Genomic DNA, 24,428 nt, shown 5'->3' on the forward strand with positions numbered 1-24,428 from the left:
TCTCATCAGAGGCATGTTGAGGAGAGTGTTCTCGTGTCGAAGTCTTTCTTTGATGCAATGATGGGCTTGTGTCATATTCTGGAAGACCTCCAGAATACTGGTCTGTGTTCTTGGTGGTCTAGGTGGTGCCATATTTCCTGGGAGAGGTCTTGTGGCCCATTTCCCCCTATCCAGTTTGCTTCTTGAGCCATGGCATTGTGCTGTATGAGGTTGGAGGATCCTTGAGAGAAGAAAGTAAAGTGAGACGTGTCAGGCTGGGATGCAAGAGAACTTTATTGAGGAAAAAAAAAGAGTGCAAAGGCAGGAGTGCCAAGTAGAAGGTGACAAGTATAAGCTGCACGTAGGGCGACCATCAGCTGAGGTTGCTTCTGTGACCTAGATGTTGCCAGAGCACCAAGATCTTCCTCCCTCCTTTAGAGGAGGAGCCGTGGACAGCAGGTCCCCGTGCCAAGAAGGATCCAGAGGTGAGTCCACAATCCATGCCATAGCTTCAATGGCCCTTAACAGATGTAGCCGCCCCGTCTACCGCCGAAGCAGCCCAGGCCTCTGAAGCCGCCCAGGCCTCCGAAGCCGTAGCCATAGCCGAAGGCACCTGAGTTGATGGCAACTCCCTGGGCACCAAGTTCGTTGCCCACGGCAGCCGATGAGGAGGATCCGACGGCGGTGCTCTGGGGGTAAGAGGTGAGGATGGGTCCTGGCAGGGTGACCAGCACGGCGGGAGGCTGGATGACGACGCGGGAGTCCTGGCACTGCAGGGAACAGGGCTCGTTGCAGCTGTTGGCCAGCGGGGTGGGTCCGCAAGGGCGGCAGACGTCGTAGCAGGCCATGTGTGTGGTGCGGAGGGGCCCTGGAAGGGACGAGAGGCTGTTGAGCAAGCGCAGGGGCGTGGGGGTGCGAGGAGCGGTGTTGCAGGAGGGCGAGGGAGTGGGGAGGCTGGTGTGGGGCTGTGGGGAGCGTGGCGGTGGGGAGGCGTGAGGGCTGCTGAGGCTGGGGGCAGAGCGTGCTGGAAGAGAGGGGCCAGGCGGGGCAGGAGAAGGAGGGGAAGGGGGCTGAGGCTCACCTTGTTGAGCGCGGAGGGAGGAGAAGGCGTCAGGAGAAGTGTGTGAGGGAGAGAGGCGCTGGGCCAGCTTTTATGCTGGTCCTGGCTGGGCGGGACAGCCTTTGCGCATGACGGCATTTTGCAGCCAGCAGCTGTTGGATGCCACAGCCGGGCCAGGAATGAGGAGGGTGTGTTTTCCTTCTCGCAATGCTCCAATTCCTTGTTCTTGTCTTGCGGACGTGTCTGCTTGGCCTCAGCGGCAGCTTTGAAGTGCGAGCATTAGAGGCTGAAGACTTGGTGTTTATGGCGCATGTCAGGGTGGGCAGAGGATGCGGCCAAAGTGTAGGAGAGGTGGGGTGTTGTCGGTGAGGTCAACCCATGGCATCCGTGTAGTTTGCGGTTGCATTGTGTGGAGGGGCCCTCATTTCCTTGCAGCGCTGGCAGACTGGTCTGGGCTTTGGAGCTGTGCTGAGCTTGTGGAATTGCATTGTCCATGATGTGGGATCCCTGCCCCCCTTGCTTCCATCCCACTAAGCCTTTCCTTCCACGCTCTTTGTGCTCTATGTGTGTCTTGGTGTGTGTCTTGCTTATGAGCTGGGTGTGCAGGGTTGATGTGTCAAGGTTTTATTAGTGAAGGAACTACATGGTTGGAAGCTGTGACGAGGTTCTAGAAGATTACTCCTGCTGCATAGACAGTGTTTGTGTGTAGACGACAAGCTGACACTGTTTCTCCCAGAGAAAGTGGCTGCTCATGTCTTGGACAGCCGTAGTCCTCAAAAACTGAAAAACTGGCTGGATGACTGAGTCCCAAGAGTTGTGGTACTAGAGTTAAATCCATTTGGTGGCCATTCACAAGTGCTTTGCCTCAGGGCTCAGTACTGGGGCTAGTTGTGTTTAATGTCTTTCTCCTTCATCTGGACAAGGAGATCGAGTGCACCCTCAGTACGTTTGCAGATGACACCAAGTTAGGCAGGAGTGTTGACTCACTTGGCACTGTGAAGGCTCTACAGAGGGCCCTGGACAGGCTGGATCCCTGGGCTGGGAACAATTGCATGAGCTTCAACAAGGCCAAGTGTTGGGTCCTGCACTTGGGTCACCACAGCCCCATGAATGCTATACGCTTTTGGAAGAGTGGCTGGAAAGCTGCTCGGTGGTATAAGGACCTGGGGCTGTTGGTCGACAGTAGCTGAATATGAGCCAGTGTGCGCACAGGTGGCCAGGACGACCAGCAGCATCCTGGCTTGCGTCAGCACTAGTGTGGCCAGCAGGAGCGGGACAGTGACCATCCCCTGTCCTTGGCACTGGTGAGGCCACACCTTGAATGGTGCGTCCAGTTTTGGGCCCGTCAGGAAAAGGAAGATCTTGAGGTGCTGGAGTGAGTTCAGAGAAGGGGAAAGAAGCTTGTGAAAAGTCTGGAGCACAAGTGTGATGAGGAGCAACTGAGGGACCTGGGGGGTCCAGCCTGGAGAGAAGGAGGCTGAGAGGAGACGTCTTGCTCTCTGCAACTGCTCAAAAAGAGGTTGTAGTGAGGAAGAGATTCAGTCTCTTTTCCCAAGTAACAAGTGACAGAACAAGTAGAAATGGCCTCAAGTTGTGCCAGGGGAGGTCTAGATTGGATATTAGGAAAAACTTCTTCCCAGGAAGTGTTGTCGGGTATTGGAACAGGCTGCGCAAGGCAGTGGTGGAGTGACCATCCCTGGAGGGGTTGAAAAGATGCGTAGTTGAGGTGCCTAGGGCCATGATTTAGAGGTGGGCTTGATAGTGTGGGGTTACCGGTTAGACTCAGTGATCCTCTAGGTCTTTTCCAATCAATATGATTCCCTAGCACAGGGCCTCAGGACATGCTGGGGTTTGACAGGCTGGAAAGCAGCTTTCTGCGCACGACTTTGTGGTGCTGGTGGAGGAAAAGCCGACAAGGAGGCAACAATGCAGCCTTGTGTGAAAAGAGGCCGAGATTCTCCAGGGCAGCTTTGGGATGAGCATTGCCAGTGGGTTTCAAGGTGGTCATGCTGTCTTTCAGTGTTGATGAGGCCCCTTGTTTCGTCTTGTGTCAAGGTAAGAGCTCCCCCAGTGCTACAAGTGTTACTCTCCCTCTTAGTGGAGGGAGAGTAGTGCGGGACCACTGAAATGCTGAAGGTACTGGAACATGCTTCGTATGAGCTGAAGGTGAGAGAGCTGGGAGGGTTTTAGAGACAGGAGACAAGGCAGCACAAGGAGTTGTCATCAGTGTGTCTAAATACTCAAATGAAAGGGAACAAGGAGAAGGGAATGAGACTCTTGTCATAGGTGCCCACGGCCAGGCCAAGGGTGAATGGGGAGAGTTGAGAAGCCGTGCCATTTCCTTGGAGGACAAGGCAACATTTTTTCAGTGAGAGGATGCTCAAAAAGTGGAACCGCTTGCACAGAGAGATACTGGAGACTCTGTCCTCGGAGATACTGAACATCTGTTTGGAAAGTGCATGGACAGCCCGCTTGAGCTGCTCATGCTTGAGCCGGTAGCAGGTTGGGTTGAACGAGATGATGTCCAGAGGTTCCTTGTGCAGTCAATGATTCTGTTTGCTGTGATGGGCAGCGAGTGGTGCTGGGGAAGTGATTTGGACAAGTACGTGCTGCCATGGGGAGCCTGGGTGAGAGGCCAGGGTAGAAGCGCATGAGCGTGTCCAAGCCTTTTCCTTGGGCAAGTGAAGGGTTTGTGTGATAGGCAGGGCCAGGCAGGCCACCAGGCGCATGTGGGTGGTGTTCCTGATGGCATATTTCCTAAGAGACATCTTGTAGCTCTTTTCCACCCACCATGATGGCTCCTTGAGCCCAGGCTTTGTGCCAGGTGAGACTGGACAAACCATGGAAGAAGAAAGCAAGAGGAGACATCTCAGACTGGGATGCAAGAGAACTTTATTGAGGGAAAAAAATGAAGAGGCTGGAGCACCAAGTGGAAGAGAGCAAGTTGAAGCTCAAAGAAAGATGTGGGAGAAGAGGAGAAGGTCCAAGGGCCATGTTTGCAGGCAGCTGTGGCTGACGCCTTCCCTGCTTCCATGCTTGGTGCCCTGAGAGGAGGAGGCATGGCCAGCAGGTCCATGTGCCAAGAAGGGTCCAGTGGTGAGTCCACAATCCATGCTGTAGCTTCAATGCGGTAGGTGGTGTCAGTCAGGGGTGGTAGCGACAGCCCTTAGCAGATGTAGCCGCCCCTTCTGCCGCCGCAGGAGCCCAGGCCTCCGAAGCCTCCCAGGCCTCCGAAGCCGTAGCCGTAGCCAAAGGCGCCGGAGTTGATGGCAACTCCCTGGGCACCAAGTTCGTTGCCCACGGCAGCCGATGAGGAGGATCCGACAGCGGTGCTCTGGGGGTAAGAGGTGAGGATGGGTCCTGGCAGGGTGACCAGCACGGCAGGAGGCTGGATGACGACGCGGGAGTCCTGGCACTGCAGGGAACAGGGCTCGTTGCAGCTGTTGGCCAGCGGGGTGGGTCCGCAGGGGCGGCAGACGTCGTAGCAGGCCATGTGTGTGGTGCGGAGGGGCCCTGGAAGGGACGAGAGGCTGTTGAGCAAGCGCGGGGGTGTGGGGGTGCGAGGAGCGGTGTTGCAGGAGGGCGAGGGAGTGGGGAGGATGGTGTGGGGCTGTGGGGAGCGTGGCGGTGGGGAGGCGTGAGGGCTGCTGAGGCTGGGGGCAGAGCGTGCTGGAAGAGAGGGGCCAGGCGGGGCAGGAGAAGGAGGAGAAGGGGGTTGAGGCTCACCTTGTTGAGCGCGGAGGGAGGAGAAGGCGTCAGGAGAAGTGTGTGAGGGAGAGAGGCGCGGGGCCGGCTTTTATGCTGGTCCTGGCTGGGCGGGACAGCCTTTGCGCATGACGGCATTTTGCAGCCAGCAGCTGTTGGATGCCACAGCCTGGCCAGGAATGAGGAGGGTGTGTTTTCCTTGCGCAATGCTTCAATTTCTTGTTCTTGTCTTGCGGACGTGTCCAGTTGGCCCTGGCGGCAGCTTTGAAGTGCGAGCATTAGAGGCTGAAGACTTGGTGTTTATGGCGCATGTCAGGGCGGGCAGAGGACGCATCCAAAGTGTAGGAGAGGTGGGGTGTCGTCGGTGAGGTCATCGCATGGCACTTGTGTGGTTTGCGGTGTGTTCCGAAGAGGGGCCCCATTTCTTCGCAGCCCTGGCAGGCTGGTCTGGGCTTTGGAGCTGTACCAGGCTCTAGGAACATCCTTATCCATGTGGTTTGGAACCTCTGTGTCTTGCTGCCATCTCATTAAGCCTGTCTTTAGGCTTGGCCTTCCTTCTTGATTGTACTCTGTGGATGTCTTGCTTTTAAGTTTGTAGCCGGTTGTATTGGGTTTGAGTGGCAAGGGTTTGATAGCGTGGGAGCCACAGGAGTGGTTTCTGACATGAGGTTTCAGAAGATTCTGCCATGTTCGGTAGAGAGTCCACATGTGCAAAAGTATGAGGCTGCGGGGAAGAAGACCATCCTTGGTGAACAGAGATCTTTGGCTGGTTCTCAGGAAAACTAAGAGAGTTTATGACTTTTAGAAGAAGGGGCTGATAACTCAGGAGCACTAACAGAGGTGTCATGAGGGTATGCAGGGAGAAAATGAGAATTGCCAAAGCCCAGCTGGAACTTAATCTAGCTACTGTCCTAAAAGAGAATAAAATTTGTTTCTAGACATACATCATCAGCAAAAGGAGGGTAAGGAGAATCTCCATCCTTTATAGGGTGTCTGGAGGAACATAGAGACACAGCATGAAAAAAAAGGCCCTAATGTCTTCTTTGCCTGAGTATTTAATAGGAAGAGCAGTTGTCCTCTGTGTACCCAGCCCTCTGAGCTGGAAGACAGGGATGAGGAGCAGAATGAAGCCCCCGAAATCGAAGAGAAAATGGTTGGTGACCTGCTACACCAGTTAGACACACACAAGTCTGTGAGGCCTGATGGGAACCAACCAAGGGTACTGCGGGAGCTGCTGGAGGTGCTCCCCAAGCCACTTTCCATCATTTCTCAGCAGTCCTGGCTCACCAGGGAGGTCTCAGTTGACTGGAGGTTGGCAAATGTGATACTTATCTACAAGAAGGGCAGGAAGGAGGATCTGTGGAGCTAAAACCCTGTCAGTCTGACCTCGGTGCCGGGTGAGGTCATGGAGCAGATCATGTGGTGTGGCGTCATGCTGCACATAGAGGACAACCAAGCAGGTGATCAGGCCCAGTCTGCGTGTGTTTATAAAAGGCAGGTCCTGCCTGACTCACCTCATCTCTTCTATGACAATGTGACCCGCTTAGTGGATGAGGGAATGGCTGTGGATTTTGTCTACCAAGATGATAGTAAGGCCTTTGACGCTGTTTCCTCAGGAGAAAGTGGCTGCTCATGGCTTGGACAGTCATCCTCTACTCAGGCTAAACCACTGGCCGGATGGCTGGGCCTGAAGAGTTGTGGTGACTGGAGTTAAATTCTGTTGGGGCCGGTCACAAGGGGTGTTCCCCGGTGCTCATTACTCGGGCCATTTCTGTTTAACATGTTTCTCCATGATCTGGATGAGGGATCGATTTGGTGTGCTCTTTTTTGCAGATAACACCAAGTTAGGTGGGAGTGTTAATCTGCTGGAGGGCAGGAAGGCTCTGCAGAGGCCCCTGGACAGGCTGGATGAATGGGTTGAGACCAATTGCATGAGGTTCATCAAGGCCAAATGCCGGGTCCTGCACGTGGGTCAGCACAACCCCGTGAACACTACAGGCTTGGGGAAGAGCGGCTGGAAAGCTGCCTGGCAGCAAAGGTCCTGCTTGTGTTGGTTGACAGATGGCTAAATGTGAGCCAGCAGTGTGCTGAGGTGGCCAGGAGGTCCACCAGCATCCTGGCTTGTGCTAGTACTAGTGTGGCCAGCAGGAGGAGGGCAGTGACTGTCCCCCTGTCCTGGGCACTGGTGGGGCCAAACCTCGAATCCTGGGTTCAGTTTTGGGCCTCTCATGACATGAAAGACCTTGAGGTGCTGGAGCGAGTTCAGAGAAGGTCAACAAAGCTGGGTCGAAGGACAGATCTGATGGTGTGAAGCTGAGGGACCTGGGGATGTTTTGCCTGGAGAAAAGCAGGCTGAAGGGAGACCTCCTTGCTCTCTAAAATTACCTGAAATGAGCCTGTAGCGAGGGGGAGGTTGGTATCTTCTCCCAAGAAGTAAGCAACAAGATGAGAGGAAGTTGCCTCAAGTGGCACCAGGGGAGGTTTAAACTGCATATTAGGAAAGATTTCTTCCCCAGAAAGGGCTGTCAGGCACTGGAACAGGCTGCTTAGGGAAGTGGTGGAGTCACCATCCCTGGAGGTGTTTAGCAGACATGTAGACCAGGTTCTTAGGGACATGGTTTAGAGGCGGGCTTGACCATGCTGGCTACATGGTTACACTCAGTGATCATAGGTCTTTTCCAATAAAAATGGTTCTATGATTCAATGGTGCCGGGCCCCAGGGCATGCTGGGGGTCGACAGGATGCAAAGCTGTTTTGCTGAGCACAACTTTGTGGTGCTGGTGGAGGAAAAGCTGACAAGGAGGCAATAATGCAGCCTTGTGGCAAAAGAGGTCAAGGTTCTCCAGGGCAGCGTTGGGATGAGCGTTGGCAGCAGGTCAGCGGAGGTGATCTTGCTGTCTCATCAGTGCTTGTGAAGCCCCATGTGAAGCTGTGTGTCAAGCTGAGGGCTCCTCAGTGGAAGAAGGACGTGAACTTAGTGGAGCGAGTCAAGAACTGGGCCACTGAGGCACTAAATGGACTGGAGAATCCTTCCTGTGCTGAGAAGGTGGGAGAGCTAGGAGGTTTTTCAGGCACAAGGACAGGTCGCATAGAGGAGATGTCATCAATGTGTCTAAATGCCTAAGTGACGTGAACAAGGACAAGGGAATGAGACTCGTGACATTGGTGCCCACGGCCAGGCCAAGGGTGAATGGAGAAAGCAGAGAAGCCGTGCCGTTTCCTTGGAGGAGAAGACAACCCTTTCTCCCTGAGAAGGTGGTCAAGCAGTGGAACAGGTTGCACAAAGAGATCTTGGAGTGTCCATCCTTGGAGATACAGAACATCTGACTGGACATTGCATGGACAGCCCGCTTGAGCTGACCATGCTCAAGCAGGTTGGGTTGAACTAGATGATGTCCAGAGGTTCCTTGTGCAGTCAATGATTCTGTTTGCTGTGATGGGCAGCGAGTGGTGCTGGGCAAGAGAGTTGGAGAAGTACGTGCTGCCATAGGGAGCCTGGGTGAGAGGCCAGGGTAGAAGTGCATGAGCGTGTCCAAGCCATTGTTGGGTGGAGTGAAGGGCTTGTGTGACAGCCTGGAAGACCAGCTGGTCCTTGGGTGTTGTACCTGAAGACATGCTTCCTAAGAGAGGTCTTGTGGCACTTTTCCAACCACTGTGATGGCCTTTTGAGCCCTGGCTTCATGCCAGATGAGGTTGGAAGTGGTTTGGGAGAAAAAAGGAAAGAAAAAAGGAAGACAAGGCATATCAATCTGGGATGCAAGGGAACTTTATTGAGGGGAAAGAGTGAAAAGGCAGGAGCGCTAAGTGGAAGACAGCAAGTCTGAGGTGCAATGAAGGAAGAGGGAGGAGAAGGTCCACAGGCCACGTTTGGCAGCAGCCCAGGCTGGTCCCTTCCCTGCTTCTGTGCTTGGTGCCTGGAGAGGAGGAGCCGTGGACAGCAGCTCCGTGTGCCAGGAAGGGCCTAGAGGTGCGTGTCCTCAGTCCGTGCCGTGGCTTCCAGGGTGTGCGTGGTTGGTATAATGAGCAACATTCAGCTGAAGGACACTTAATCCAACTGTCTTGAGATACGTTTTAAAGCAGGACTTAACTATTTGTGCAGGCTTCCAAATGTCTACATGTGCACAGTCAGTGGTGTCTGTAGTTCGTGATTAGGTGTCATTCTTCTGTTTGTTCTATCAGCAGGCTGACCTAAAACTGAAAGGATTTACAAATCTTTAGGTTAGCAAATGCAGACAGGATTCATTCTTTTAAGTGATGAGAAAAACCTGACCACTTCAGGGCTGAGCAGAAGTGAAAGCAAGATAATGGGGGCATTGTCCCAATGCCTCTGAAACACTGACAGACTTGGGGTATCGACCGGCTCTCTAGGAAGCCTGTTCCAGTGTTTGGCCACCACCTCAGTAAATATATCTTTCCCTTAATATAGTCTGAACCTCCCTGATTCAGCTTTGAACCATTCCCATGTGTCCTGTCACTGGATCCCAAGGAGAAGAGCTCAGCACCTCTCTCTCCACGTCCCCTCCTCAGGAAGCTACAGAGAGCAATGGGGTCACCCCTCAGCCTCCTTCTCTCCCAACGAGATAAGCCCAGTGTCCTCGGTTGCTTCCCTAAGATATGCCTTCCAGCCCTTTCACCAGCGTTGTTGCTGAACTCCTGGTGCCTTCAAGTACCTTCAGGTCCTTCGTAAACTGTGGGACTCAGAAGAGCTCACAGTACTCCCCTACTGGGGACAGGATCAAAAGCTTTACTAAAACCCAGAAAAACTACATCCTCTACTTTCCCTTCATCCACGAGGCAGGTGACCTTATCGTAGAAGGATATGGAATTAAGCAGGATTTTCCCTCAATGAACCTCTGTTGACTCTACCTGATGAATACATTATCCCTAAATGCCTTTCAGCAGCACTCAGTTGGATCTTCTCCATAATTTTCCAGGTACTGTGGTCAGACTAACAGGTCTGCAGATTCCTGGTGCTTCACTCACACTCTTTTTTTAAATTGGGATAACGTTGGCTGGCTTGCAGTGAGTAAGGAGCTCTCTAGACTCCCCAAACCTGCTGAATTCAGTGGAGGTGAGTGTCGAGATGTTTGTTCACTGTGTGAGCAGTTTTTGTTGGTGAGCAAGATGAGGTGGGGCAGGAAGGGTCTCTGTGCATCTGTGTTGATGGTGCTGGAGTGGCTGGCAGGCAAGAGGCAGGTTGGGCCCGTGCAGGGCTGGGCTGGGGGTGCTGGTGAGCCAGGTGGACTCATGTCTGTCCCTCAGAAGCGGGGGTTGTATATCTGGATGTGCATAAGTCCATGGGGAAAGGTGGTTTGAACCCACAATTGCTCAGGGAGCTTCTTGATTTCCTTGCACTGGACACAGAGGAATCTCATGGAGCCGAGCAAAGGGAGAAGCCAAGTGCTGTTCCTGGGGAGGAGTCAGTGCTGCCAGAAGGAATGGCTGGGGGGCAGTTGGATAGAAAGCAGCTTAGCAGAGAAGCAACTTGTAGTCCTTGTAAAGAACAAATAGACCTAGAGTTGGGCATGAACCCTTGAGGGAAAAGGGTCCACCAGTCTCCAGGGCAGCATTGGGAAAAGTGCTGCCAGGAGGTTGAAGGATGTGATCCTTCCTCTCTCCTCAGCCCTGGTGAGTTCCCATGTGGGGTCTTGTGGGCAGGTTGGGGATCCCCATTGTAAGAAGGGCATGGAATTGGTGCAGCATGACCAGTGCAGGGCCACAAATTGCTAAATGGACTGGAATATCTTCCACCTGAGGAGAGGCTGAGAGAGCTGGGACTATGGAGTAGAGGTGGTGGAGACTCCATCCTGGGAGACACTGAAGCCCTGAGCGACCATGGTCACTGACAACATGCTCTGGGTGTCCCTGCCTTAGCAGGTGGGTTGAAGCACATGCTCTCCAGACTTTCCTGCAACACTAAATGATTCTGAGATTCTGTTAACCAGGAGGACCAAAGGCTCATACTGGGGAAGAGAGTCAGGTGTGTGCTGGCATGGGGAGATGTCGTTAGAATTATGTTCAGGGGGACATTATCGGGTCAAAGTATTGGTCTGAGCTAGTGATAGTCTTGTGCCACATCATGGAAGCCCCATTGATGACAGCTTGTTTTGGTGGTGGTCATGCTGGTTACGTGTTTCAGAGGAGAGGTCTTGTGGTGCATGTTCACCTACTCCGATGGCCTATTGAGCCCTGTCATTGCTTTGAGTGAGGATGGAATAACCTCAGGAGAAAAAAGGAAAAGGAGGCGCCTCAGGCTGGGATGCAGGAGAGCTTTATTGAAGAACAAAAAGAGAGAAAAGGCAGGAGCACCAGGTAGAAGATCACAAGTATAAGTTGACCACAGGGTGACGATCTGATGATGTCACTTGTGTGACATAGATCTTGCCAGAGCACCAAGATCTTCCTGCCTCTTTTAGAGGAGGAGCCATGGACAGCAGGTCCACGTACCAAGAAGGGTCCAGAGGTGGGTCCTGAGTCCATGCCTGCAATCTGGGGTTTGGTTTTGGGCCCCTGATGACAAGAAGGACCTTGAGGTGCTGGAGTGAGTTCAGAAAAGGGGAAGGAATCTTGTGAAAAGTCTGGAGCACAAGTGGGATGGGGAGCAGCTGAGGGACTTGGGGGTTTCCGTCTGGAGAACAGGAGGCTGAGAGGAGACCTTCTCGCTCTCTGCAACTGCCTGAAAGGAGGTCGTAGAGCGGAGGGTGTTGGTCTCTTCTGGGAAGTGACAGAACTGGAGAAAGTGGCTTAAAGTTGCCCCAGGGGAGGCTTAGTACAGCTATTAGGGAAAAAGCCTTCCCCTAAAGGGTTTCAGGCATTGGAACAGGCTGCCCAGGGCAGTGGTGGAGTCACCCTCTCTGGAGGTGTGTAAAAGCTGTGTACATGTGGTGCTTGACGACAGGGGTTAGTGGTAGACTTGGTATTGTTAGGCTGGCAGCAGAACTTGATGATCTGGAAAGTTATTTTGTAACTCAAACAATTCCATGATTCTACAAGACTGGCCAGCCAGCTCCAAGGGAAACCCACTGCTGGCTAAAGCTGAGCCAGTCAGCAATGGCGGTAGCACCTCTGCGAAAACATGTTTATGAAGGGGCAAAAACTACTTCAGAATAGTAACTGGAAGAGAGGAGGGAATAAAGGTGGGAGACAAATCTCTAGAGACAGCAAGGTGAGTGAAGAAGGAGGAGCAGGAGGTGCTGTAGGTTGTGGAGCAGAGATTGCCCTGCAGCCTGTGGTGAAGAACTGGGCTGAAGCAGGTTGTCCCCCTGCAGCCCGTGGAGGTTCACAGTGGAGGAAATGTCCACAGTGGAGGAGATAAGCACCTGCAGCCCGTGGAGGACGTGACGCTGGAGCAGGTGGGTGCACCCACAGGAGGCGTGACCCTGTATGAAGCCTGTGTTGGACCACAGCCTTGGCAGGACCCGCAAACCCATGAGGAATGTATAAATACTTAATGATTCTGTGATTGTGCTTGTGGTAGAGCCGGACAGCCGTGCTGAGGAAGAAAGATAGTCAAGTGTGTGCTGGCCTTGGGAGGTCTCATCAGAGGCATGTTGAGGAGAGTGTTCTCGTGTCGAAGTCTTTCTTTGATCCAGTGATGGGCTTGTGTCATATTCTGGAAGACCTCCAGAATACTGGTCTGTGTTCTTGGTGGTCTAGGTGGTGCCATATTTCCTGGGAGAGGTCTTGTGGCCCGTTTCCCCCTATCCAGTTTGCTTCTTGAGCCATGGCATTGTGCTGTATGAGGTTGGAGGATCCTTGAGAGAAGAAAGTAAAGTGAGACGTGTCAGGCTGGGATGCAAGAGAACTTTATTGAGGAAAAAAAAAGAGTGCAAAGGCAGGAGTGCCAAGTAGAAGGTGACAAGTATAAGCTGCACGTAGGGCGACCATCAGCTGAGGTTGCTTCTGTGACCTAGATGTTGCCAGAGCACCAAGATCTTCCTCCCTCCTTTAGAGGAGGAGCCGTGGACAGCAGGTCCCCGTGCCAAGAAGGATCCAGAGGTGAGTCCACAATCCATGCCATAGCTTCAATGGCCCTTAACAGATGTAGCCGCCCCGTCTACCGCCGAAGCAGCCCAGACCTCTGAAGCCGCCCAGGCCTCCGAAGCCGTAGCCATAGCCGAAGGCACCTGAGTTGATGGCAACTCCCTGGGCACCAAGTTCGTTGCCCACGGCAGCCGATGAGGAGGATCCGACGGCGGTGCTCTGGGGGTAAGAGGTGAGGATGGGTCCTGGCAGGGTGACCAGCACGGCGGGAGGCTGGATGACGACACGGGAGTCCTGGCACTGCAGGGAACAGGGCTCGTTGCAGCTGTTGGCCAGCGGGGTGGGTCCGCAGGGGCGGCAGACGTCGTAGCAGGCCATGTGTGTGGTGCGGAGGGGCCCTGGAAGGGACGAGAGGCTGTTGAGCAAGCGCAGGGGCGTGGGGGTGCGAGGAGCGGTGTTGCAGGAGGGCGAGGGAGTGGGGAGGCTGGTGTGGGGCTGTGGGGAGCGTGGCGGTGGGGAGGCGTGAGGGCTGCTGAGGCTGGGGGCAGAGCGTGCTGGAAGAGAGGGGCCAGGCGGGGCAGGAGAAGGAGGGGAAGGGGGCTGAGGCTCACCTTGTTGAGCGCGGAGGGAGGAGAAGGCGTCAGGAGAAGTGTGTGAGGGAGAGAGGCGCGGGGCCGGCTTTTATGCTGGTCCTGGCTGGGCGGGACAGCCTTTGCGCATGACGGCATTTTGCAGCCAGCAGCTGTTGGATGCCACAGCCTGGCCAGGAATGAGGAGGGTGTGTTTTCCTTCCCACAACACTCTAATTTCTTGTTCTTGTCTTGCGGATGTGTCCAGTTGGCCCTCGCGGCAGCTTTGAAGTGCAAGCATTAGAGGCTGAAGACTTGGTGTTTATGGCGCATGTCAGGGCGGGCAGAGGACGCGGCCAAAGTGTAGGAGAGGTGGGGTGTTGTCGGTGAGGTCAAGCCACGGCATCCGTGTGGTTTGCGGTTGCATTGTGTGGAGGGGCCCTCATTTCCTTGCAGCGCTGGCAGACTGGTCTGGGCTTTGGAGCTGTGCTGGGCTTGTGGAATTGCATTGTCCATGATGTGGGATCCCTGCCCTTCTTGCTTCCATCCCACTAAGCCTTTCCTTCCACGCTCGTTGTGCTCTATGTGTGTCTTGGTGTGTGTCTTGCTTATGAGCTGGGTGTGCAGGGTTGATGTGTCAAGGTTTTATTAGTGAAGGAACTACACGGTTGGAAGCTGTGACGAGGTTCTAGAAGATTACTCCTGCTACATAGACAGTGTTTGTGTGTAGACGACAAGCTGACACTGTTTCTCCCAGAGAAAGTGGCTACTCATGTCTTGGACAGCCGTAGTCCTCAAAAACTGAAAAACTGGCTGGATGACTGAGCCCCAAGAGTTGTGGTACTAGAGTTAAATCCATTTGGTGGCCATTCACAAGTGCTTTGCCTCAGGGCTCAGTACTGGGGCTAGTTGTGTTTAATGTCTTTCTCCTTCATCTGGACAAGGAGATTGAGTGCACCCTCAGTACGTTTGCAGATGACACCCAGTTAGGCAGGAGTGTTGACTCACTTGGCACTATGAAGGCTCTACAGAGGGCCCTGGACAGGCTGGATCCCTGGGCTGGGAACAATTGCATGAGCTTCAACAAGGCCAAGTGTCGGGTCCTGCACTTGGGTCACCACAGCCCCATGAATGCTATACGCTTTTGGAAGAGTGGCTGGAAAGCTGCTCGGTGGTATAAGGACCTGGGGCTGTTGGTCGACAGTAGCTGAATATGAGCCAGTGTGCGCACAGGTGGCCAGGACGACCAGCAGCATCCTGGCTTGCGTCAGCACTAGTGTGGCCAGCAGGAGCGGGACAGTGACCATCCCCTGTCCTTGGCACTGGTGAGGCCACACCTTGAATGGTGTGTCCAGTTTTGGGCCCGTCAGGAAAAGGAAGATCTTGAGGTGCTGGAGTGAGTTCAGAGAAGGGGAAAGAAGCTTGTGAAAAGTCTGGAGCACAAGTGTGATGAGGAGCAACTGAGGGACCTGGGGGGTCCAGCCTGGAGAGAAGGAGGCTGAGAGGAGACGTCTTGCTCTCTGCAACTGCTCAAAAAGAGGTTGTAGTGAGGAAGGGATTCAGTCTCTTTTCCCAAGTAACAAGTGACAGAACAAGTAGAAATGGCCTCAAGTTGTGCCAGGGGAGGTCTAGATTGGATATTAGGAAAAACTTCTTCCCAGGAAGTGTTGTCGGGTATTGGAACAGGCTGCGCAAGGCAGTGGTGGAGTGACCATCCCTGGAGGGGTTGAAAAGATGCGTAGTTGAGGTGCCTAGGGCCATGATTTAGAGGTGGGCTTGATAGTGTGGGGTTACCGGTTAGACTCAGTGATCCTCTAGGTCTTTTCCAATCAATATGATTCCCTAGCACAGGGCCTCAGGACATGCTGGGGTTTGACAGGCTGGAAAGCAGCTTTCTGCGCACGACTTTGTGGTGCTGGTGGAGGAAAAGCCGACAAGGAGGCAACAATGCAGCCTTGTGTGAAAAGAGGCCGAGATTCTCCAGGGCAGCTTTGGGATGAGCATTGCCAGTGGGTTTCAAGGTGGTCATGCTGTCTTTCAGTGTTGATGAGGCCCCTTGTTTCGTCTTGTGTCAAGGTAAGAGCTCCCCCAGTGCTACAAGTGTTACTCTCCCTCTTAGTGGAGGGAGAGTAGTGCGGGACCACTGAAATGCTGAAGGTACTGGAACATGCTTCGTATGAGCTGAAGGTGAGAGAGCTGGGAGGGTTTTAGAGACAGGAGACAAGGCAGCACAAGGAGTTGTCATCAGTGTGTCTAAATACTCAAGTGAAAGGGAACAAGGAGAAGGGAATGAGACTCTTGTCATAGGTGCCCACGGCCAGGCCAAGGGTGAATGGGGAGAGTTGAGAAGCCGTGCCATTTCCTTGGAGGACAAGGCAACACTTTTTCAGTGAGAGGATGCTCAAAAAGTGGAACCGCTTGCACAGAGAGATACTGGAGACTCTGTCCTCGGAGATACTGAACATCTGTTTGGAAAGTGCATGGACAGCCCGCTTGAGCTGCTCATGCTTGAGCCGGTAGCAGGTTGGGTTGAACGAGATGATGTCCAGAGGTTCCTTGTGCAGTCAATGATTCTGTTTGCTGTGATGGGCAGCGAGTGGTGCTGGGGAAGTGATTTGGACAAGTACGTGCTGCCATGGGGAGACTGGGTGAGAGGCCAGGGTAGAAGCGCATGAGCGTGTCCAAGCCTTTTCCTTGGGCAAGTGAAGGGTTTGTGTGATAGGCAGGGCCAGGCAGGCCACCAGGCGCATGTGGGTGGTGTTCCTGATGGCATATTTCCTAAGAGACATCTTGTAGCTCTTTTCCACCCACCATGATGGCTCCTTGAGCCCAGGCTTTGTGCCAGGTGAGACTGGACAAACCATGGAAGAAGAAAGCAAGAGGAGACATCTCAGACTGGGATGCAAGAGAACTTTATTGAGGGAAAAAAATGAAGAGGCTGGAGCACCAAGTGGAAGAGAGCAAGTTGAAGCTCAAAGAAAGATGTGGGAGAAGAGGAGAAGGTCCAAGGGCCATGTTTGCAGGCAGCTGTGGCTGACGCCTTCCCTGCTTCCATGCTTGGTGCCCTGAGAGGAGGAGGCATGGCCAGCAGGTCCATGTGCCAAGAAGGGTCCAGTGGTGAGTCCACAATCCATGCTGTAGCTTCAATGCGGTAGGTGGTGTCGGTCAGGGGTGGTAGCGACAGCCCTTAGCAGATGTAGCCGCCCCTTCTGCCGCCGCAGGAGCCCAGGCCTCCGAAGCCTCCCAGGCCTCCGAAACCGTAGCCGTAGCCAAAGGCGCCGGAGTTGATGGCAACTCCCTGGGCACCAAGTTCGTTGCCCACGGCAGCCGATGAGGAGGATCCGACAGCGGTGCTCTGGGGGTAAGAGGTGAGGATGGGTCCTGGCAGGGTGACCAGCACGGCGGGAGGCTGGATGACGACGCGGGAGTCCTGGCACTGCAGGGCACAGGGCTCGTTGCAGCTGTTGGCCAGCGGGGTGGGTCCGCAGGGGTGGCAGACGTCGTAGCAGGCCATGTGTGTGGTGCGGAGGGGCCCTGGAAGGGACGAGAGGCTGTTGAGCAAGCGCAGGGGCGTGGGGGTGCGAGGAGCGGTGTTGCAGGAGGGCGAGGGAGTGGGGAGGCTGGTGTGGGGCTGTGGGGAGCGTGGCGGTGGGGAGGCGTGAGGGCTGCTGAGGCTGGGGGCAGAGCGTGCTGGAAGAGAGGGGCCAGGCGGGGCAGGAGAAGGAGGGGAAGGGGGCTGAGGCTCACCTTGTTGAGCGCGGAGGGAGGAGAAGGCGTCAGGAGAAGTGTGTGAGGGAGAGAGGCGCGGGGCCGGCTTTTATGCTGGTCCTGGCTGGGCGGGACAGCCTTTGCGCATGACGGCATTTTGCAGCCAGCAGCTGTTGGATGCCACAGCCTGGCCAGGAATGAGGAGGGTGTGTTTTCCTTGCGCAATGCTCCAATTCCTTGTTCTTGTCTTGCGGACGTGTCCAGTTGGCCCTGGCGGCAGCTTTGAAGTGCGAGCATTAGAGGCTGAAGACTTGGTGTTTATGGCGCATGTCAGGGCGGGCAGAGGACGCGGCCAAAGTGTAGGAGAGGTGGGGTGTTGTCGGTGAGGTCAAGCCACGGCATCCGTGTGGTTTGCGGTTGCATTGTGTGGAGGGGCCCTCATTTCCTTGCAGCGCTGGCAGACTGGTCTGGGCTTTGGAGCTGTGCTGGGCTTGTGGAATTGCATTGTCCATGATGTGGGATCCCTGCCCTTCTTGCTTCCATCCCACTAAGCCTTTCCTTCCACGCTCGTTGTGCTCTATGTGTGTCTTGGTGTGTGTCTTTCTTATGAGCTGGGTGTGCAGGGTTGATGTGTCAAGGTTTTATTAGTGAAGGAACTACACGGTTGGAAGCTGTGACGAGGTTCTAGAAGATTACTCCTGCTACATAGACAGTGTTTGTGTGTAGACGACAAGCTGACACTGTTTCTCCCAGAGAAAGTGGCTACTCATGTCTTGGACAGCCGTAGTCCTCAAAAACTGAAAAACTGGCTGGATGACTGAGCCCCAAGAGTTGTGGTACTAGAGTTAAATCCATTTGGTGGCCATTCACAAGTGCTTTGCCTCAGGGCTCAGTACTGGGGCTAGTTGTGTTTAATGTCTTTCTCCTTCATCTGGACAAGGAGATTGAGTGCACCCTCAGTACGTTTGCAGATGACACCCAGTTAGGCAGGAGTGTTGACTCACTTGGCACTATGAAGGCTCTACAGAGGGCCCTGGACAGGCTGGATCCCTGGGCTGGGAACAATTGCATGAGCTTCAACAAGGCCAAGTGTCGGGTCCTGCACTTGGGTCACCACAGCCCCATGAATGCTATACCCTTTTGGAAGAGTGGCTGGAAAGCTGCTCGGTGGTATAAGGACCTGGGGCTGTTGGTCGACAGTAGCTGAATATGAGCCAGTGTGCGCACAGGTGGCCAGGACGACCAGCAGCATCCTGGCTTGCGTCAGCACTAGTGTGGCCAGCAGGAGCGGGACAGTGACCATCCCCTGTCCTTGGCACTGGTGAGGCCACACCTTGAATGGTGTGTCCAGTTTTGGGCCCGTCAGGAAAAGGAAGATCTTGAGGTGCTGGAGTGAGTTCAGAGAAGGGGAAAGAAGCTTGTGAAAAGTCTGGAGCACAAGTGTGATGAGGAGCAACTGAGGGACCTGGGGGGTCCAGCCTGGAGAGAAGGAGGCTGAGAGGAGACATCTTGCTCTCTGCAACTGCTCAAAAAGAGGTTGTAGTGAGGAAGGGATTCAGTCTCTTTTCCCAAGTAACAAGTGACAGAACAAGTAGAAATGGCCTCAAGTTGTGCCAGGGGAGGTCTAGATTGGATATTAGGAAAAACTTCTTCCCAGGAAGTGTTGTCGGGTATTGGAACAGGCTGCGCAAGGCAGTGGTGGAGTGACCATCCCTGGAGGGGTTGAAAAGATGCGTAGTTGAGGTGCCTAGGGCCATGATTTAGAGGTGGGCTTGATAGTGTGGGGTTACCGGTTAGACTCAGTGATCCTCTAGGTCTTTTCCAATCAATATGATTCCCTAGCACAGGGCCTCAGGACATGCTGGGGTTTGACAGGCTGGAAAGCAGCTTTCTGCGCACGACTTTGTGGTGCTGGTGGAGGAAAAGCCGACAAGGAGGCAACAATGCAGCCTTGTGTGAAAAGAAGCCGAGATTCTCCAGGGCAGCTTTGGGATGAGCATTGCCAGTGGGTTTCAAGGTGGTCATGCTGTCTTTCAGTGTTGATGAGACCCCTTGTTTCGTCTTGTGTCAAGGTAAGAGCTCCCCCAGTGCTACAAGTGTTACTCTCCCTCTTAGTGGAGGGAGAGTAGTGCGGGACCACTGAAATGCCGAAGGTACTGGAACATCCTTCGTATGAGCTGAAGGTGAGAGAGCTGGGAGGGTTTTAGAGACAGGAGACAAGGCAGCACAAGGAGTTGTCATCAGTGTGTCTAAATACTCAAGTGAAAGGGAACAAGGAGAAGGGAATGAGACTCTTGTCATAGGTGCCCACGGCCAGGCCAAGGGTGAATGGGGAGAGTTGAGAAGCCGTGCCATTTCCTTGGAGGACAAGGCAACACTTTTTCAGTGAGAGGATGCTCAAAAAGTGGAACCGCTTGCACAGAGAGATACTGGAGACTCTGTCCTCGGAGATACTGAACATCTGTTTGGAAAGTGCATGGACAGCCCGCTTGAGCTGCTCATGCTTGAGCCGGTAGCAGGTTGGGTTGAACGAGATGATGTCCAGAGGTTCCTTGTGCAGTCAATGATTCTGTTTGCTGTGATGGGCAGCGAGTGGTGCTGGGGAAGTAATTTGGACAAGTACGTGCTGCCATGGGGAGACTGGGTGAGAGGCCAGGGTAGAAGCGCATGAGCGCGTCCAAGCCTTTTCCTTGGGCAAGTGAAGGGTTTGTGTGATAGGCAGGGCCAGGCAGGCCACCAGGCGCATGTGGGTGGTGTTCCTGATGGCATATTTCCTAAGAGACATCTTGTAGCTCTTTTCCACCCACCATGATGGCTCCTTGAGCCCAGGCTTTGTGCCAGGTGAGACTGGACAAACCATGGAAGAAGAAAGCAAGAGGAGACATCTCAGACTGGGATGCAAGAGAACTTTATTGAGGGAAAAAAATGAAAAGGCTGGAGCACCAAGTGGAAGAGAGCAAGTTGAAGCTCAAAGAAAGATGTGGGAGAAGAGGAGAAGGTCCAAGGGCCATGTTTGCAGGCAGCTGTGGCTGACGCCTTCCCTGCTTCCATGCTTGGTGCCCTGAGAGGAGGAGGCATGGCCAGCAGGTCCATGTGCCAAGAAGGGTCCAGTGGTGAGTCCACAATCCATGCTGTAGCTTCAATGCGGTAGGTGGTGTCGGTCAGGGGTGGTAGCGACAGCCCTTAGCAGATGTAGCCGCCCCTTCTGCCGCCGCAGGAGCCCAGGCCTCCGAAGCCGCCCAGGCCTCCGAAACCGTAGCCGTAGCCAAAGGCGCCGGAGTTGATGGCAACTCCCTGGGCACCAAGTTCGTTGCCCACGGCAGCCGATGAGGAGGATCCGACAGCGGTGCTCTGGGGGTAAGAGGTGAGGATGGGTCCTGGCAGGGTGACCAGCACGGCGGGAGGCTGGATGACGACGCGGGAGTCCTGGCACTGCAGGGCACAGGGCTCGTTGCAGCTGTTGGCCAGCGGGGTGGGTCCGCAGGGGCGGCAGACGTCGTAGCAGGCCATGTGTGTGGTGCGGAGGGGCCCTGGAAGGGACGAGAGGCTGTTGAGCAAGCGCAGGGGCGTGGGGGTGCGAGGAGCGGTGTTGCAGGAGGGCGAGGGAGTGGGGAGGCTGGTGTGGGGCTGTGGGGAGCGTGGCGGTGGGGAGGCGTGAGGGCTGCTGAGGCTGGGGGCAGAGCGTGCTGCAAGAGAGGGGCCAGGCGGGGCAGGAGAAGGAGGGGAAGGGGGCTGAGGCTCACCTTGTTGAGCGCGGAGGGAGGAGAAGGCGTCAGGAGAAGTGTGTGAGGGAGAGAGGCGCGGGGCAGGCTATTATGCTGGTCCTGGCTGGGCGGGACAGCCTTTGCGCATGACGGCATTTTGCAGCCAGCAGCTGTTGGATGCCACAGCCTGGCCAGGAATGAGGAGGGTGTGTTTTCCTTCCCACAACACTCTAATTTCTTGTTCTTGTCTTGCGGATGTGTCCAGTTGGCCCTCGCGGCAGCTTTGAAGTGCGAGCATTAGAGGCTGAAGACTTGGTGTTAATGGCGCATGTCAGGGCGGGCAGAGGACGCGGCCAAAGTGTAGGAGAGGTGGGGTGTTGTCGGTGAGGTCAAGCCACGGCATCCGTGTGGTTTGCGGTTGCATTGTGTGGAGGGGCCCTCATTTCCTTGCAGCGCTGGCAGACTGGTCTGGGCTTTGGAGCTGTGCTGGGCTTCTGGAATTGCATTGTCCATGATGTGGGATCCCTGCCCTTCTTGCTTCCATCCCACTAAGCCTTTCCTTCCACGCTCGTTGTGCTCTATGTGTGTCTTGGTGTGTGTCTTTCTTATGAGCTGGGTGTGCAGGGTTGATGTGTCAAGGTTTTATCAGTGAAGGAACTACACGGTTGGAAGCTGTGACGAGGTTCTAGAAGATTACTCCTGCTACATAGACAGTGTTTGTGTGTAGACGACAAGCTGACACTGTTTCTCCCAGAGAAAGTGGCTACTCATGTCTTGGACAGCCGTAGTCCTCAAAAACTGAAAAACTGGCTGGATGACTGAGCCCCAAGAGTTGTGGTACTAGAGTTAAATCCATTTGGTGGCCATTCACAAGTGCTTTGCCTCAGGGCTCAGTACTGGGGCTAGTTGTGTTTAATGTCTTTCTCCTTCATCTGGACAAGGAGATTGAGTGCACCCTCAGTACGTTTGCAGATGACACCCAGTTAGGCAGGAGTGTTGACTCACTTGGCACTATGAAGGCTCTACAGAGGGCCCTGGACAGGCTGGATCCCTGGGCTGGGAACAATTGCATGAGCTTCAACAAGGCCAAGTGTCGGGTCCTGCACTTGGGTCACCACAGCCCCATGAATGCTATACGCTTTTGGAAGAGTGGCTGGAAAGCTGCTCGGTGGTATAAGGACCTGGGGCTGTTGGTCGACAGTAGCTGAATATGAGCCAGTGTGCGCACAGGTGGCCAGGACGACCAGCAGCATCCTGGCTTGCGTCAGCACTAGTGTGGCCAGCAGGAGCGGGACAGTGACCATCCCCTGTCCTTGGCACTGGTGAGGCCACACCTTGAATGGTGCGTCCAGTTTTGGGCCCGTCAGGAAAAGGAAGATCTTGAGGTGCTGGAGTGAGTTCAGAGAAGGGGAAAGAAGCTTGTGAAAAGTCTGGAGCACAAGTGTGATGAGGAGCAACTGAGGGACCTGGGGGGTCCAGCCTGGAGAGAAGGAGGCTGAGAGGAGACGTCTTGCTCTCTGCAACTGCTCAAAAAGAGGTTGTAGTGAGGAAGAGATTCAGTCTCTTTTCCCAAGTAACAAGTGACAGAACAAGTAGAAATGGCCTCAAGTTGTGCCAGGGGAGGTCTAGATTGGATATTAGGAAAAACTTCTTCCCAGGAAGTGTTGTCGGGTATTGGAACAGGCTGCGCAAGGCAGTGGTGGAGTGACCATCCCTGGAGGGGTTGAAAAGATGCGTAGTTGAGGTGCCTAGGGCCATGATTTAGAGGTGGGCTTGATAGTGTGGGGTTACCGGTTAGACTCAGTGATCCTCTAGGTCTTTTCCAATCAATATGATTCCCTAGCACAGGGCCTCAGGACATGCTGGGGTTTGACAGGCTGGAAAGCAGCTTTCTGCGCACGACTTTGTGGTGCTGGTGGAGGAAAAGCCGACAAGGAGGCAACAATGCAGCCTTGTGTGAAAAGAGGCCGAGATTCTCCAGGGCAGCTTTGGGATGAGCATTGCCAGTGGGTTTCAAGGTGGTCATGCTGTCTTTCAGTGTTGATGAGGCCCCTTGTTTCGTCTTGTGTCAAGGTAAGAGCTCCCCCAGTGTTACAAGTTTTACTCTCCCTCTTAGTGGAGGGAGAGTAGTGCGGGACCACTGAAATGCTGAAGGTACTGGAACATCCTTCGTATGAGCTGAAGGTGAGAGAGCTGGGAGGGTTTTAGAGACAGGAGACAAGGCAGCACAAGGAGTTGTCATCAGTGTGTCTAAATACTCAAGTGAAAGGGAACAAGGAGAAGGGAATGAGACTCTTGTCATAGGTGCCCACGGCCAGGCCAAGGGTGAATGGGGAGAGTTGAGAAGCCGTGCCATTTCCTTGGAGGACAAGGCAACACTTTTTCAGTGAGAGGATGCTCAAAAAGTGGAACCGCTTGCACAGAGAGATACTGGAGACTCTGTCCTCGGAGATACTGAACATCTGTTTGGAAAGTGCATGGACAGCCCGCTTGAGCTGCTCATGCTTGAGCCGGTAGCAGGTTGGGTTGAACGAGATGATGTCCAGAGGTTCCTTGTGCAGTCAATGATTCTGTTTGCTGTGATGGGCAGCGAGTGGTGCTGGGGAAGTAATTTGGACAAGTACGTGCTGCCATGGGGAGACTGGGTGAGAGGCCAGGGTAGAAGCGCATGAGCGTGTCCAAGCCTTTTCCTTGGGCAAGTGAAGGGTTTGTGTGATAGGCAGGGCCAGGCAGGCCACCAGGCGCATGTGGGTGGTGTTCCTGATGGCATATTTCCTAAGAGACATCTTGTAGCTCTTTTCCACCCACCATGATGGCTCCTTGAGCCCAGGCTTTGTGCCAGGTGAGACTGGACAAACCATGGAAGAAGAAAGCAAGAGGAGACATCTCAGACTGGGATGCAAGAGAACTTTATTGAGGGAAAAAAATGAAGAGGCTGGAGCACCAAGTGGAAGAGAGCAAGTTGAAGCTCAAAGAAAGATGTGGGAGAAGAGGAGAAGGTCCAAGGGCCATGTTTGCAGGCAGCTGTGGCTGACGCCTTCCCTGCTTCCATGCTTGGTGCCCTGAGAGGAGGAGGCATGGCCAGCAGGTCCATGTGCCAAGAAGGGTCCAGTGGTGAGTCCACAATCCATGCTGTAGCTTCAATGCGGTAGGTGGTGTCGGTCAGGGGTGGTAGCGACAGCCCTTAGCAGATGTAGCCGCCCCTTCTGCCGCCGCAGGAGCCCAGGCCTCCAAAGCCTCCCAGGCCTCCGAAACCGTAGCCGTAGCCAAAGGCGCCGGAGTTGATGGCAACTCCCTGGGCACCAAGTTCGTTGCCCACGGCAGCCGATGAGGAGGATCCGACAGCGGTGCTCTGGGGATAAGAGGTGAGGATGGGTCCTGGCAGGGTGACCAGCACGGCGGGAGGCTGGATGACGACGCGGGAGTCCTGGCACTGCAGGGAACAGGGCTCGTTGCAGCTGTTGGCCAGCGGGGTGGGTCCGCAGGGGCGGCAGACGTCGTAGCAGGCCATGTGTGTGGTGCGGAGGGGCCCTGGAAGGGACGAGAGGCTGTTGAGCAAGCGTGGGGGCGTGGGGGTGCGAGGAGCGGTGTTGCAGGAGGGCGAGGGAGTGGGGAGGCTGGTGTGGGGCTGTGGGGAGCGTGGCGGTGGGGAGGCGTGAGGGCTGCTGAGGCTGGGGGCAGAGCATGCTGCAAGAGAGGGGCCAGGCGGGGCAGGAGAAG

At 54.6% G+C, this 24,428-nt stretch overlaps 6 protein-coding genes across 6 annotated transcripts; all 6 read right to left on the bottom strand.

Annotated features, from left to right (window-relative positions):
- Positions 1-500: 500 nt before the first annotated feature.
- LOC135985120 (feather beta keratin-like) lies at positions 501-827 on the bottom strand. Its single transcript, XM_065628098.1, has one exon. It carries the CDS (start codon positions 825-827, stop codon positions 501-503), a length of 327 nt encoding a protein of 108 aa, XP_065484170.1.
- Positions 828-4,205: 3,378 nt separating this feature from the next.
- Positions 4,206-4,532, bottom strand: LOC135986288 (feather beta keratin-like). The gene has a single exon (XM_065630237.1). It carries the CDS (start codon positions 4,530-4,532, stop codon positions 4,206-4,208), a length of 327 nt encoding a protein of 108 aa, XP_065486309.1.
- An 8,246-nt stretch (positions 4,533-12,778) lies between these two features.
- On the bottom strand, positions 12,779-13,105 carry LOC135986287 (feather beta keratin-like). Its single transcript, XM_065630236.1, has one exon. It carries the CDS (start codon positions 13,103-13,105, stop codon positions 12,779-12,781), a length of 327 nt encoding a protein of 108 aa, XP_065486308.1.
- A 3,378-nt stretch (positions 13,106-16,483) lies between these two features.
- On the bottom strand, positions 16,484-16,810 carry LOC135985810 (feather beta keratin-like). Its single transcript, XM_065629438.1, has one exon. The coding sequence runs from the start codon at positions 16,808-16,810 to the stop codon at positions 16,484-16,486; it is 327 nt and encodes a 108-aa protein (XP_065485510.1).
- A 3,377-nt stretch (positions 16,811-20,187) lies between these two features.
- On the bottom strand, positions 20,188-20,514 carry LOC135985482 (feather beta keratin-like). Its single transcript, XM_065628849.1, has one exon. It carries the CDS (start codon positions 20,512-20,514, stop codon positions 20,188-20,190), a length of 327 nt encoding a protein of 108 aa, XP_065484921.1.
- Positions 20,515-23,892: 3,378 nt separating this feature from the next.
- On the bottom strand, positions 23,893-24,219 carry LOC135984823 (feather beta keratin-like). Its single transcript, XM_065627432.1, has one exon. It carries the CDS (start codon positions 24,217-24,219, stop codon positions 23,893-23,895), a length of 327 nt encoding a protein of 108 aa, XP_065483504.1.
- Between the last annotated feature and the right edge of the window lie 209 nt (positions 24,220-24,428).

The sequence above is a fragment of the Caloenas nicobarica genome, chromosome 2 (assembly GCF_036013445.1).
Source record: "Caloenas nicobarica isolate bCalNic1 chromosome 2, bCalNic1.hap1, whole genome shotgun sequence".
In the NCBI taxonomy this organism is placed as follows: Eukaryota; Metazoa; Chordata; class Aves; order Columbiformes; family Columbidae; genus Caloenas; species Caloenas nicobarica.